This window comes from Puntigrus tetrazona, chromosome 16, assembly GCF_018831695.1.
Source record: "Puntigrus tetrazona isolate hp1 chromosome 16, ASM1883169v1, whole genome shotgun sequence".
Taxonomy (NCBI): domain Eukaryota; kingdom Metazoa; phylum Chordata; class Actinopteri; order Cypriniformes; family Cyprinidae; genus Puntigrus; species Puntigrus tetrazona.
Window position 1 is genome coordinate 17,541,142 of NC_056714.1, and position 14,961 is coordinate 17,556,102.

At 35.5% G+C, this 14,961-nt stretch overlaps 1 protein-coding gene across 1 annotated transcript in view; it reads left to right on the forward strand.

Annotated features, from left to right (window-relative positions):
• The window catches only part of npr1b (natriuretic peptide receptor 1b), a 29,746-nt gene extending 15,073 nt beyond the window's left edge, over positions 1-14,673 (forward strand). The window contains exons 6-22 of the mRNA XM_043260011.1: positions 3,293-3,387; positions 4,994-5,129; positions 5,209-5,293; positions 5,395-5,515; positions 5,662-5,736; positions 6,049-6,126; positions 6,447-6,551; positions 7,149-7,220; positions 7,352-7,511; positions 7,663-7,818; positions 10,846-11,014; positions 11,261-11,407; positions 11,504-11,627; positions 11,711-11,779; positions 12,831-13,005; positions 13,175-13,273; positions 14,100-14,673. Coding sequence (XP_043115946.1) covers positions 3,293-3,387; positions 4,994-5,129; positions 5,209-5,293; positions 5,395-5,515; positions 5,662-5,736; positions 6,049-6,126; positions 6,447-6,551; positions 7,149-7,220; positions 7,352-7,511; positions 7,663-7,818; positions 10,846-11,014; positions 11,261-11,407; positions 11,504-11,627; positions 11,711-11,779; positions 12,831-13,005; positions 13,175-13,273; positions 14,100-14,248 — 2,015 coding nt within the window. The 3' untranslated portion in view covers positions 14,249-14,673. The remainder of the gene's footprint in view (positions 1-3,292; positions 3,388-4,993; positions 5,130-5,208; positions 5,294-5,394; positions 5,516-5,661; positions 5,737-6,048; positions 6,127-6,446; positions 6,552-7,148; positions 7,221-7,351; positions 7,512-7,662; positions 7,819-10,845; positions 11,015-11,260; positions 11,408-11,503; positions 11,628-11,710; positions 11,780-12,830; positions 13,006-13,174; positions 13,274-14,099) is intronic.
• Positions 14,674-14,961: the final 288 nt, after the last annotated feature.

Consider the following 14,961-nt stretch of genomic DNA (forward strand, 5'->3'; position numbering starts at 1 on the left):
CTGTCTGTGCCAGGTCCAGTTTGGTTTCTATCAATTAAACAGAAAATATAATAATATGCCCTGCAGCAAAAAGTCTGGCATTACAGACACATTACCGATGCACCACTGAGGTTGTTTGTTGGCTAAATGATGCATTTATCAATTGTTGAGAGAACTCTAACTCTCATATGCCATGTTTTTTTTGCCATTTTATAAGATTATTAAGATTAAGATTATAAGATTTCTTCTTTTATCATCTAACCATGTATTCTTGCATCCTCCCCTCACTTTATATCTGATCCCAATATACTGTATTTGACTTGCTTCACATTATTCTACAGTCAGCAGGTGTCCTGTTGCCATGGATCTACTTCAGACAAAAAGAGGTTTTCTATGGTTGGTTTGCCCACCCAAACACACAGAATCAGGTGTGTTTCTGTAGGCGTTTGACCAAAGCTAATGGCCTGAAAGTGATAGACCAACATGTGAGCCATACTCAGACTCATTTAAGGCAGCTTTTCCTGCTGATGTCCTTCTGTGAAATTTTATTTGGAACAAACTGGGCAATAAAACTCATCAATTGTCATCAATGAAGTAAAGATTTTCCTTTCACTATCTGCTAGTCACAAAATAAATAAATACTTCAACATTTAATATTTTTAGTAAAAATATTATTTTTCAGTTTTACGTGCATGTTACATTTAGATATCTCCATAATTTGGGTAACATTAAAGCCATTGTGTGTGAACTTTCTAAAATATATTGCAAGAATTTGCAAAGCATTATAGGCAAAATTTGGGCAGTTCTTTGAATTTTAACTTGAACTTTTGTAAACAAATCTAATTTTCTTTTAACATGTGAGGATGCTCAATCTGTACCCTTCTGGTGGAGATCAACCCATGGCATACTAGTCAGTGATTAATATACTTGGTTAAGTGAATATATTATACAATGAGACTATAGTTTAAGTGTGTTCAATTTAATCATGTCCCAATTTGCCATATTCCAGAGTTTAGAGTCTAAAGCAATTACCTTATCAGCCACATCTTTCACCAATGGTGAAAGTTTGAGGTTTAGTAATTGGAGAAGGTTTGAGGTTGTTTTTAGCTGATTTTAATTTTATTTTTCTAACAAAGAGTTTAGTTTGTTTGGAGAGATCATTATTTTTGAAGTGAAATTTTGATCTGTCATATTATTTCTTATTTCTGTGCTGTTATTTGATGTAAGATTATGAAAATATCTGTGTTGGCATTGCTTCTTTTAGCTCAAAGCTTTTAGCTTTGCAGAATATGTGACGTTCAATAGAAAGTCTTTATTTGGCTGGTGACTGCAATTAGATCTCTGTAAAGATGAAGATGCTCATGCAGACATCTGTAAAAGCAACTGCCCCAAAATTGTAATTACTGTGTTACTCTTGGTCCAGCTAGTAGAGTTATATCCTGTAATCCTGGCTCCTAAAGACTGCACGCACAAACTTGGGCACACAAGGGTTTTATAGCAATATGAAGCCACTGAATAGACCAAAAGCACAGAATGTTCTGCCTTTTATATGACATTTGAAAGGGGAAGTAGACTTTCTTTAGTTCGCTTCTGAAATCGTTCATTTTCTTTATTGTAAAGAGAATGAAATCCTTTTCAGATCTATTGATCGAGGGCATACTTTAGTTACATTGTGCACAGCTGACTCAAAGTAAAGGACTCAACAGATCAAATCGGTAATATCTTCCAACTGCCCATTGTTTCATGCACTTTTAATTTAATTTCTTTGGAACTTAGCATCTTTTCTTGTGTTTTATGATTATTATTGTTATAGTTATGTATCACAGGTAAAATGATAAATAACTAAATGAATTTAGATGAATTTGCTAAACCAGTAGTTGATCTAAAATACTAACATATATTTGCATTACATCTAAAACAAAAACAAAAACTGATTCTTGGCCAACACAATAAAGACACATTAAATATGTTTAACCTAAAATGTTTTATATATATATATATAATTCTCACAATTTAGACAAAATATATATATTATTCTGGTGGATAACAAAGTTTACAAGGCATCAGTACAGACATCAACATGATAGGTGTTCAGAAATATGTTTTTGCTTTATTAAAATGCTCTCAGCATCAATCTGCCATTTACATTTTCATTCCGGTATGCTGTACTCAAGTCGTTTCCTGTACTTCCTGCTGAGGTAGTCATAACACTTATCTAACCTCAAACCTACACTCATTACATTATTTTGACTACATGGTGCGAACACATACTCTCTCTGTCCATCCATGTATGTGTCTCTGTGTAATGTAAAAAATTATGAGCTAAATTTAGTATCCTTCGAAATAGCCTGTATGTCCCCTGGGAGAACATTGGCTGGAGATATTAAGTGTCAATGTTCCGAGATATTTTCCTTTATTCTCCAAAAAGAAAATACGTGTCAAAATATTCCTCAAAATTTGAATACAGTTTGCAGAAGGTGGGCAGTCATGGTCCACTAACTGTCTATGTGCGTGTTCCTTTTATAACTCATGCAGGCTTATTAAAGCTATCCTTATCATCAGCTGATGTGCGGACATCTCTCTCTTCCTTTCTCCCTCTCTCTCCAATGGCTTTGACATTTCCACTCTGATAAAGCGTAAGCTTTTCATATCAGTCTAAATGTCACTGTGTGTTTTTTTTCTGAGCTGGACTCGGCCTCTATCTGTAGCCCATTTAAAGAGGTGAGTGGCCTCCACAGGAAATTACAGCCCGCACCTGACCCTCATTGGCAGATGGGCACAAGCGGAAGCTTTTCAAGAGACTCGATCAGATTCAATTGAATACTTGTATACACGTTCGCTGTGTGTGGATTGATCTACTATGTGTGATTGTAATCTTTACGATTACTAATGTGACAAAGTGTGATGTTAATGTCACCTACCACCCAAAAAATAAAATTGTGTCATCCTTATGTCTAAAATCTGAACAGTATATCTTTCTTCTGCTGAATATAAAAATTATTCAAGAATGCTGGTAACCAAGCAGTCTTGGTTTCTGTGGCCTTCCACTGTATGGACAAAAAACAACGGAAGTTATAGGGAACATTCTTTAAAACATCTTCAAAATTATGCAATTTCCATTTTTGGAGTAAACTATCCTTTTTTCATTTGATTTAAATTCATTTTAGCTATGGGACCCATGCATTATTAACTTTATAGGCGGGTCATGAACTTTAAGTAGGTTAAAGCTTCACTTTATCAAAGCTAATGTTTTTTTGTGCAACTTTTTTGTAGTGAGGTCTATAACACCCTTTTTGTCACTTGGTTTTCCCAGGTGTCACTGGTCTGGTGCAGATTGATGAGAATGGAGACAGAGAGACTGATTTTGCCTTGTGGGACATGACTGACACCAACAGTGGGAACTTTCAGGTCAGTGATAATCACATAGTAGTCTCAAATTTTTGTTATTGTTATTCTCAGGTATTTTAGTGGTAATTTTCATGTATTTTATATGAACCACTGGGGCTTCATTTTTTATTCAATATGTTAATATTTTTTATTAATTAATTTCTTCCATTTCTTCGTCTTCTTAATTTTTGTTTATGTATGCATACACTTTGTGCCATCTTACTTTGAATAGTAATGATGTTTCTGTTGTTAATAATAGACAGAGGAAATGCAATCTCATTTTTCTTGCAGCAGTTATGTTTGTGTGTGTGTGTCATCCAAACAGTTTTGTTTTTGTTACAGGCTAATTAATTAAAATTTAACACCTGAATTTAAAACAAAGTGGCAGATTGGTGGCGTAAATTTAAAACCAAAGCCCCCACGCAAAACCCCCTTTTCTGAAAGATGCTTGATTGGTAATTGGGAGGCCATGCTGTAGGAAGGTTAATTATAGGATCCATATTCATTCAGGGGAATGTTTTTTGTTTGTGTGTATGAGCGAGTACAGGATAGATGATGAATACATATTAAAGATCTCAGCTGCTCTCTGAATGAAGCTTGTTCTTGTCATTTTTTTTCTTTAAATACTGCCCTTTTTCAATGTAAAATTGATGTCACCGCCATTACCAAGCTATTTGTTCACACAACTTTAGCTTTTTGTGAGTTTAAGGAAATCGCTTGATACTCGAACTTGAGCTGATTTTTTTCTAGCGTGTTGACATCCAAGGGTCAAGGTTCAGGCAGCACCTCGCCTAAAAAAATGACCAAATAGTATTAATATATTTTCAATTTAAAACTTGACTCTTCTGTAGTTACATTGTGTACTAAGACCAAAAGAAAATGAATAGTTGTGATTTTCTAGGCTGATATGATGTGTAATAATCAAGGAACTTTGTTGTTGAACCATGGGTGCAGCAGGTGTAATAATATTATTCAGCCTGAAAATAGTCCCCAGCATTTTCAGGTGCGCAGCCTTGTTAGAGTCAAGTTTTAAATAGGAAAAATATTAAAACTCTTTGGTAACTTTTTTGAGCAAGATGCTACTGGTTTAATCAATTTCAATCATTCAATCACTATTCTAACCTGCAGCTAAAAGGATTTGAAAACAGTAAAACTCAACTGTTTAACTCTAAGGGAGATGGATAATGAGCCTATTTTCAAAAAAATAGTGGTTCCATTAAGCCAAGCTACTTCATTGTATCTTAAAATGCTATTTATTCTTGTGATGGCAAAGCTGATTTTTTAACAACCATTACTGCAGTCTTCAGTGTCACAAGAATTTATTTTCCCCCCAAATTACTCGTCTTTATATTCATATCTGATCAATTGAATACATACTTGGTGAATAAAATTCATGTGAAAAAAGGAAAGAAAACATTACAGACTCTGATCCTTTGAGTGGTAATGTCTGTCAAACTAATAGACACGGACTAAAAGCCACAATTTTAATAAAATATTTGAACTTAAAGGTATTGCAGCGAGTCTAACATCAAACACTGCTGTTTCTTTCCATTTCCATGTAGAATTTCATTTATTGTATAAATAAAATTATATTTCTCCATTGCATTGGTTCTCATGTGTGCTGCAGATCGTGGCTGTGTATAATGGCACTCAGAAGCAGATGAAGCTTCTTCCTGGGATGGCTGTCCAGTGGCCAGGTGGCAACATTCCTTGGGATGTGCCTCTCTGCGGCTTTAAGAACGACAACCCTGCCTGTCGCGCACGTAGGTGTCATACACTACTTCTGCTCTAGTTCTGCTTGCCTGCATCTCACTATCCTTCACTTTTCCTCTTAACTTTTAGAAACCATCGCAATGCACCAGATGATTTCAATTGTGCTTTTCCTCATCGTCGTCATTATCTTCACTGTGACTGTGTTTATATACAGGTGAGACCTAGCTAGATCGTTCTGATACCTTACCAGTAATTTATAATTGTGATTCTGTTCTGCAAATATGGCTGCATTTGAAACACATACTGTATGTACAGAAAGCTGAAGCTGGAGAAGGAGTTGGTCGCTCAGTTATGGAGAATTGCTTGGGAGGACATTCAGATGAGCAATCTAGAAAAAGCCATGAGGAGCACCGGCAGCAAACTCACACTCTCTCTTGTAAAACACAGAGACAGTACATTCTACGTAGTGCACACTCGTGTTTTAAAACGTCATCTCAAGCTCGCTGATTTTCATTTAAATAATCATTTTATTTATTATTTATTTCATGATCATCACTGAGTCATTTCTCTCATTCTCTACAGAGAGGTTCAAATTATGGATCACTGCTAACAGCTGATGGTAATTTCCAGGTGTTTGCTAAGACTGGCTACTTTAAGGTATCATTCTGACAAGCTCTAGATTAAATATTCACATGGTAACATTGTAAAATAAGGTGCAGTTTCATAACATATTTAGTATAATGAACTAACATGAACAGCATAATTTAAATCGTTTATTAATAGGATGTGATCGTTTTAAATTATGTTTATTACCAGTTCATGTTTGTTCATGTAAGTTATGTGTTTAGGTAAAAAGGTGCAGAGCCAGAGGTGGTTTTGTAAAAAAATACAGTTCGTACAGAATAAAAACCATTATGTCTATACCATGGAAACTCAGCGTGTGTATTTGTGTGCTTGCTTCTTCACCAGGGAAACATTGTGGCCATTAAATACATCAACAGAAAGCGCATCGAGTTAACGAGGAAAGTGTTGTTTGAACTGAAGCATGTGAGTGCCTCATGCTGTTATTTTGCTCTGCTGAGGAATTATTCTGCAAATCTGATTACAATCATTACAATAGGTTCACAAACAACTGAATACACAGTAAAAAATGTAAATAAAATAGAAAATGTTATTTCATTATTTCTACTTGAATAAATTTAATTCAGTGTTGCCTACCACTTCTTTCTAATTCATTGCAAAACTTACAAGCAAATTCAGTTTTTTACCTTTGATTTATAATCAGTAAAGTCATGGTATTTTGCTTAAAATGTTTTTGCAAGGATAAACTGAATTTAAAAAAGTAATTGTGTGTGTTTGTTCTCTAGATGAGAGATGTGCAGAATGAGCATTTGACCCGTTTTATCGGTGCCTGCATCGATCCACCCAACATCTGCATCGTCACAGAATACTGCCCTCGAGGCAGCCTGCAGGTACAGACGCTCTTGATTCATCATGTTTTCTCCCCTTCAACCCCAAACTTAACTGTTACTCTAAAACTAACCTTCTGATGACGTTCTGATCCGCACTCATGCATCCATATGAAAATGTGCATGTACCTAAGCTGGGGAAGACCTCAGGTTGGTAAAATTACGAATGAAACGATGGGGAATGTGGAAATGTCCTGAATGTGGCATTAACGGCCTAAAGGTGTGGTCACATTAGTGAATTTTTTGTCAAAAAAGGTCTATTATTAGTTGTCAGTAGTGCCGTGATATATGAAGCACAGCTATCACAGAACTGTAATTTACTGTTGGTCAGCTTGAACCTATGGGGACATCTTTCACCTTAACATGTAATTCCTAATCATAAGGATTCATGACAGTTTGGCAAACAACATTATATGAGCACATACTCTACGGTTAAAACATTTTTCTTGGCAGTTTTGGTGGGTTTATTAAGTCAGTTTCTCTTAAGCACTTTGATTTAATGTTTTGTTGTTGAATGCATTATTAGGTCTAAATGCTTGTAGGGCCTTATTATGTATGTATATGTACTTATCTTTTTTTTTTTTTTTGCACCTTCTCCAGGACATTTTGGAGAATGAAAGCATCACACTAGACTGGATGTTCAAATATTCACTAGTCAGTGACATAGTAAAGGTAGAGGCCCCTCTCTATGCTTTCATATGTGTGCATTTATTTTCCAAGATAACTTTCCAAATGTGATTAAATTCATTTTTCTGACTGACCTCTTGCTTACTTTTTACTTTCCAATCTTTCTCTTCCCTCAGGGCATGGCTTTCCTTCACAACAGTGTGATTGTATCCCATGGCAACCTGAAATCATCCAACTGCGTGGTTGACAATCGTTTTGTGCTAAAGATCACTGACTATGGGCTGTCCAGCATCAGGACAGAGTCAGACACAGAGGACGCCCACTCTTATTATGCACGTCAGTCATGTGACCTTTCAGCTGTGTCATTTTAGTCAATTTGGCTATGATTTCCACAACACGCATACATGCAAACTTCAGTCACGGACTCTGTTGTTCACTGTCAGTCATCTGTCTGTGTCTGTGTGCATCTGCATACGCCTGTGTGTAGGTAAGCTGTGGATGGCTCCAGAGCTGTTGAGAATGGAGTGCTTTCCTCCAGGAGGCACACAGAAGGGCGACGTCTATAGTTTTGGCATTATCCTTCAAGAAGTGGCTCTGCGGAGAGGAGTCTTTTACCTGGACGGAGACTCGCTTAGCCCCAAAGGTCAGAGACAGAATCTTTCCAACACGTGTGTCATAAATTACAAGTTTAGGCCATTTTCATCTTGTTTGTCAACTTAAATCCTAAACCTTACACCTTTTAGTAAAGCAAAAAAAAAAATTAAATGTCAAAGGGTTGTATAGACAAAAACAGCTGAAACATTCTTCAAAATATCTTATTTTGGTTTTTCACAAAAGAAAGTCAGTCAAACAGGTTTGGAACAATGCAGTTGTTTCAGACGTCATGAAGATGCAAAAAAAAGTGATAGTTTTGTGTGAAGAGCAGACTGAAATTTAAGTTGCAGTCTGATTTGTGAATAAATCATTCATTTTTGCGATTCTTTGAAAAATCTCTAATTTCTAAAGAAATCAGACATGCTACTTCTCTCAACACCTAGAGCCAATATTCAGATTTTATTTAGTGAATAACAATTTGAGACTGAAATACACCATTTGACTTTTGCTCGGACTGACATCCAGTCAGAGGATATCAAACATGTTTGATATTTTGGAACACATATTGTGTACATTTGTCCTTCATCTCTTAACAACAAGTATGTTCCTGCATCTGTTTGTGTTCATAATGGTGAATAATACTGAAAGTGTGTTTAAGTGGTTATATAACCTCCAAGTGCACACACACACAGCAGTGAGAACTGAATGAAATCACGTGCACACACACACACACACACACACCTTCTTGATCACACACGGAGCAGCGGGCAGCCAAAGCACGATGCCTACTGTTTTCAAATCTGTTCAGATTCGAATCTGTTTCGTCTGTTTGTCACACAACTCTATCATGAAATATTCCACAGAAGTCAAACTGAACTGATACTGATAAGTTTAAAAGCCTTCTCCTTATGATGGCATAAAAAAAGGCAGTGGAAAAAGTTAGTTTTTTGTGTGCTTTGCACTTAATTTGATCTAAATTGATTAATTAATTGTTTTGTCTCTCTGAGAGATTTGGGCTCTGAAATATTTAATTGTCTGAGCACAAGGATGAGGATAAAAAACATGTTTTTCCACTTCTTTCAAAAACGCTTTCAGATATTGATGCACGGCTCTGCACTCAGAACACTCACACAAATTACCCTCAAGAGCCTCTGCAGTGACAGAAATCAAAAACGCTAATGAACCAGGTTCTTCAGAGAGGTCAACAAATATGCAACCAGACGCCATTCACAGCTGTGCTCACACACATACACTCATCCTCTCTTTACCACAAACGCATCAAAGATGACTCTTCATACAGAATGTATGCATAAGAACACTCTGACACACTCTTAATTTGCCAGTCCGCTACCCTTTTCACTCGGCCGCCATTGAGGTTGTCTGAAGAGGAAGACACTTGACATTATCTTGTCATTCTCCCAACCTCCAATTCCTCACAGACATTGCATCTGCTGCTTATGGTTCTCTTGTTTACAGAGAAAAACCCTTAGCGTCTGAAAAAAAACCTCTCATTTATACAGTTATAAGTTATTAAGTAGCAAACCTTTGCGTTTCGATTCCATTAGATTATACAGAGTTGCTAATTATTAATTGCCGTAAAATATGAAACTCGCCACAAACTAAAAAAACCTCTTGAAGTAACATTCTAAAATGTTTCCATTGCATCTATGATTTCCATGCAAATGAAATGAAAACGAAGCTGTATAAATCAGTGTCACTTTGCATAATTTTCAGAGACACTAAATGGTTCATTATCTGTCTCTCCCTCCATCACTCTCTTTCCTTCTCTAATCTAATTCATGGATTTAATCGTGTGATTCAGAATACAGACCAGAGTGTGTATGTGTGCTTTTATGTGAAGAAAAGATCTCTGCTAGAGCCACAAACACAGATCATGTGCTGTCAGCGTCCCTGGAGCTTGTGATCTCAGCACTATAATCAGAACTGACATAGAAGAGGAGATCATATCAATCTTCACACATGCTTTTTTGGCACCTTGGTAATAAGATTACTGGTGGAGAAGATTACACCTCTGGACTTGTGAGCCAATAGGTGTAGTCAGTATATTCCTGGTCAGCCAATTAACCTGGCACCACCTGCACTCATATAAATACGGAACACAAAAAATGTGTAGTGGTAAAGATGTCCTGAGCTTTGAAGAGCTGTTTGTTATCAGAACAGATTGTCCTTGAAAGGCCTCAGACAGAGCTAAGAAATGGTGTTTTTACTAGAGTGCTACAACCCACAGCCATTTCTTCCAGGCTTTCAGAGCTGTAAAAGCATGATGAATAGAGCTGAGAGAGATCAGCAAGAGGATGGGAAACAGAGATAAAACATTGTGGGAGTTTGTGGGAAAAAGACGGATAATGCCCTGATGCAGTTGATAGCAGAGAGAAAAGGAAGGAAAGCACTTTGAAAGGCAAAAGGTCTTCAGACTGCTGATACTGTTTGAATTAAAAATGACTTATATATATATTACTTTTATATATATATATATATATATATATATATATATATATATATATATATATATATATAATATATAACCAATCCAAAAAGTGAAAAAGTTGTCATTTACCTGAATGAACAATGTGTTTTTAAAGAATGACTTTAACAGATTTTTAAAATGCTTTAACAAATATATTGCCCAACAAGTGAAGTTAGTTAATGCGTTAGCTAATGAAACCTAACTGCAAAGTGTTACCTAAAGTGGATACCGTGAAATTCATACCAATTTTTAAAATCATGGCTGATAATGAAAATAAAACAATAAAATCACTGAAATTTAGATTGCCACTTGTGAACATTACAGCAACACAGAATATATATATATATATATATATATATATATATATATATATATATATATATATATATATATATATATATATATATATTATATATATATTCACTAAAGGTTACATTTATTAGTGTTGTTGTTGTTTCTTAGTATTTATGTATTTAGTATGTAAATAAAAGCAGGATTTTGAGGGTGAGTAAAAGATAACAGAACTTTGGATGATCTGTTCCTTTAAGCTCAAAAACATGACTTCTCCTCTCTCTTCATTGTGTATAGAGATTGTGGACCGTGTAGCTCTGGGCGAATGGCCATATCTACGGCCGTCCGTGAATCCTCAGTCCCACAGTGAAGAGCTGGGTCAGCTGATGCAGCGCTGTTGGGCTGAAGAACCATCAGACAGACCAGAGTTCAACCAAATTAGTGTGTTACTCCGCAAACAGAATAGGTCTGTCCGTTTCCGCATAGTTCTTGCTGTACTAGCTCACATGTCCGTTTAAAACTTTTAACAAACACTTTTATACATCTAATAGTTCACTTATTAGTTGTGCTTGCGAAAAATCAGTCTATAAGTGTCACCATGATAATGTTGTAGCCACACACAACAAACCATTTTGTTGAAAATCTTTTTCTTCTTATAATTATTATTATAATTATTATTATTTCTTTATCTGTCTCTCATCCTTTTTCTCAGGGAGCACAGAAGTAATATCTTGGATAATCTCTTGTCTCGCATGGAGCAGTATGCTAATAATCTGGAAGAACTTGTGGAGGAGAGGACTCAAGCCTATCTGGAGGAGAAACGCAAGGCGGAAGCTTTACTGTACCAGATCCTCCCTCAGTCAGTCGACTCACAAAATACACAGCAAATAAAATGAACTATGAGATATCATTTACACACTTGGCTAAAGCTCATAAGCTTCATCTCTGTGTTCAGTTCAGTGGCGGAGCAGCTGAAGAGGGGTGAGACGGTGCAGGCCGAAGCTTTTGACTCTGTCACCATCTACTTCAGTGATATTGTGGGCTTCACGGCTCTGTCAGCAGAGAGCACACCTATGCAGGTATCTTATGCTTAAGCCTGAGAATATTTCTGATGTGTTTTACTATTTCACTCTGAAAACTCAAGTGGATGTATCTCCTGTAGGTCGTCACCCTCCTCAATGATCTCTACACCTGCTTTGATGCCATTATAGATAATTTTGACGTTTACAAGGTATTTTCACCTCATAACTGATAGCATATTTTCCCTGTCTTTTGTAAACAAATAATGTTTTCACTTTATGTATTTGTTTACTTTTTTCTTATTTGACAGTTTTAAGAACTTTTAAGATTTACATAAATACACTTTGTAAAAAAGACTTTGTTTGGGAGATGTTTTTAATGTTTTCTTCATCAAGGCTGCATTTATTGGATCAAAAATACTAAAAAATATAATTCAAAATACAATTTATTCCTGAATTTTCAGCATCATCAGTCTTCAATCTAGTCTTCTAATACAGTGATTTATAGGCAATGTTGGAAATAGCTCTGCTGTTTAATATTCTGGGACCTTTTGTCAGGATTATTAGATAAATAAAACAAAAATTAAGAACAGTGTTTATTCAAAATAATAAAAAAAAAAATTACACTATACACTACTTTTCAAAAGTCTGGTATCAGTTAATTGGTATTTTTTTAGCAATGCACAACAATTTATTGTAATTAATTGCATCCAAAAGAAAAGTTTTTGTGTACATAATATATGTATGTGTACTATGTATATTTACTTATGTATATTTGTATTTTATTTACATATGTAAATATACATACATGAGTGTATATATTTATGTTAAATAATATAAATTATCTAAATATAATTATATACATGATAATAAATAATATTTTCTAAATACAGCAGATGCTGCATGTGTGTCTTTATATATACACAGTGCACACACATATATTAAGTACACAGAAGATTTTATTTTGGATTCGATTAATCGTGGTTAATCATGATGAGTCATTGCCCAGCACTTGCAACTTAGCAATAGTTTTAAATAAATAAATATATTCAGCAAGGACGTGTTAAATGGATAAAAAGTGATTGTAAAGGCTTATATTGTTAGTATACATTTATGTTTTGAATAAAGTGGGGTTTTTTTTTCAAAGAATCAAAGGAAAAAGTATCACAAGTATCACACAAAACAGTTTAACACTGATAATAAATTTGTGCCGATATGAATCTCCACCTTGAGCTGTGCTGGTTTTGTTTTCAATTGGATTAGGTGGAGACGATAGGCGATGCCTACATGGTGGTTTCAGGATTGCCTGTACGGAACGGGAAACTGCACGGTCGTGAGATCGCACGCATGGCCCTTGCTCTATTAGAGGCTGTCAAAACATTTAAAATTCGCCACCGACCTGATGAGCAACTGAAATTACGAATCGGCATTCACAGTGGTAAAAATTATGGCTTCAAAAGCTTACTTAAGTTGAACTAATCTTTAACATACTGATGGACTTTTAAAAAACTGAAAAAGACTACTGGTTGTAATGAGCTTTGTTAATCTGTACTTTCTGTTTATTACAGACAGTAATGAATGCCACAACATATATATGTGTGTTTCAGGTCCTGTGTGTGCAGGTGTAGTTGGGCTGAAGATGCCTCGGTATTGTCTATTTGGAGATACAGTGAACACATCTTCTCGAATGGAGTCGAATGGAGAACGTAAGCGCTTACTGCTCCCATTCCTACTGCTTCAATGCTTCTTTAGATGTTGTATTATCGACACCAGTTTTTCATAATGAAATTTGCAATCATTCACGAAGTCCAAACAATAAAAGTTGATGAAAAGATTCCATTGTAATTCAAATTTAATTATTTCCCCCCGCCATCCATTTCCCCATATAAACGCTGCCGGATAAACGAGAACTATCGGCGTTAGATAACACTTGACAAAAGCAAAACAAATTGCAATCAGGAAAGGGATGAATTGTAAGCATTGCTAATTTGTTTCTCACAGGAGAAGATTAGCATGTATGCCTGCCTTGACCGTCACAATTCTGATTTAAACATGGCACTATGGCAGTTTTCCTTCACAATGTGGCCGTTATGTGCATTTCCAATATTTTAAGGCAGCTAGTGTTATTTTTAATTAAATGATTTAAAAACGTTTTTTGTTAATTGAAATAAAGCTACAGATTAAATGGCAGCTACCTAAACTTTAAGTTGAAGGACTGAGATTAACAAAACTGAAATAAAAATAGAAATGTGTAAAAAAAAAAAAAAAAAAACACATAAAAACTACAATTAAAATAAAAACAGAAAAAAATATTTAAAATATTAATAAATACAAAAATATTACATAATGCTACAATAACACTCTCTGTGCCAATATAATTGCCTCTTTTAATATACCTGCAGGTGGAAAGTATACACGTAAATCATGTTTGCCAACACGCATTAGTCAACTCTGTGAAGTGAGCTGTGCGAAAGCGACTAATCAGGATTTATACAGTACCACTCTAATCATTCACACGCTGTTATCCTGCAGCTCTGAAGATTCATGTGTCGTCAGCCACTCGAGATGTGCTGCAGGAGTTCGACTGCTTCCAGCTGGAGCTGAGGGGAGATGTGGAGATGAAGGGGAAAGGGAAGATGAGGACCTACTGGCTTCTGGGGGAAATAAAGAACGGTGATTAAAAAAAGCTCCATAGGATAAACAAAGACACACTGACTCTAGTCAAACGAAACCAAGCCAAGACTGTTCTGTTGGCCAAATGCACACACACACACACACACACACACACACACACACACACACACATCTTGTACAGCACTAGATGATGTCTGACCTTGTATATATGTACTTTAAGATGTTTCTTTTGTAAGAACACTAGCTACAGCTGTAAATGGAGTAAAAGCTTGATTGTGATTGAATATCGTCCCCTGGTGGAAAAGTAGCAGCACTGCTGACTTTAAAATTTATTAGGCAACGAATAATAATAAATATGATTACTTCCAGGGTGTGTGAAAGAAAAGACATGTAATAATAAAGATGATGACATATAGATTTTAGCTCACCAAAAATCACTTGCCTTTCATAAATCAACTGTTTTGAAGACAAACATTGGTCACTTGTCATTTTTCTTTTTTGTCATTTATTTCACTTGAGTGATATGTCCTGATCTAATTTACATTAAATTTAAATATTTTAACAGATTTTTTTTTCCCAGCTCTTTGCCCATTACACTACAGGCATGTTTCATGGGACACTTTGATATGAGAAGCATTTTGTATGTTTTTACATGCTTGTATGTTTCTGTTACTGCAAGACCATTTTACATGATTTTACTTCAAGTGTAAAGGTTCTTTGAAAAGTGTTTAGGAGTGATAATAATACCTCTGGCAACATA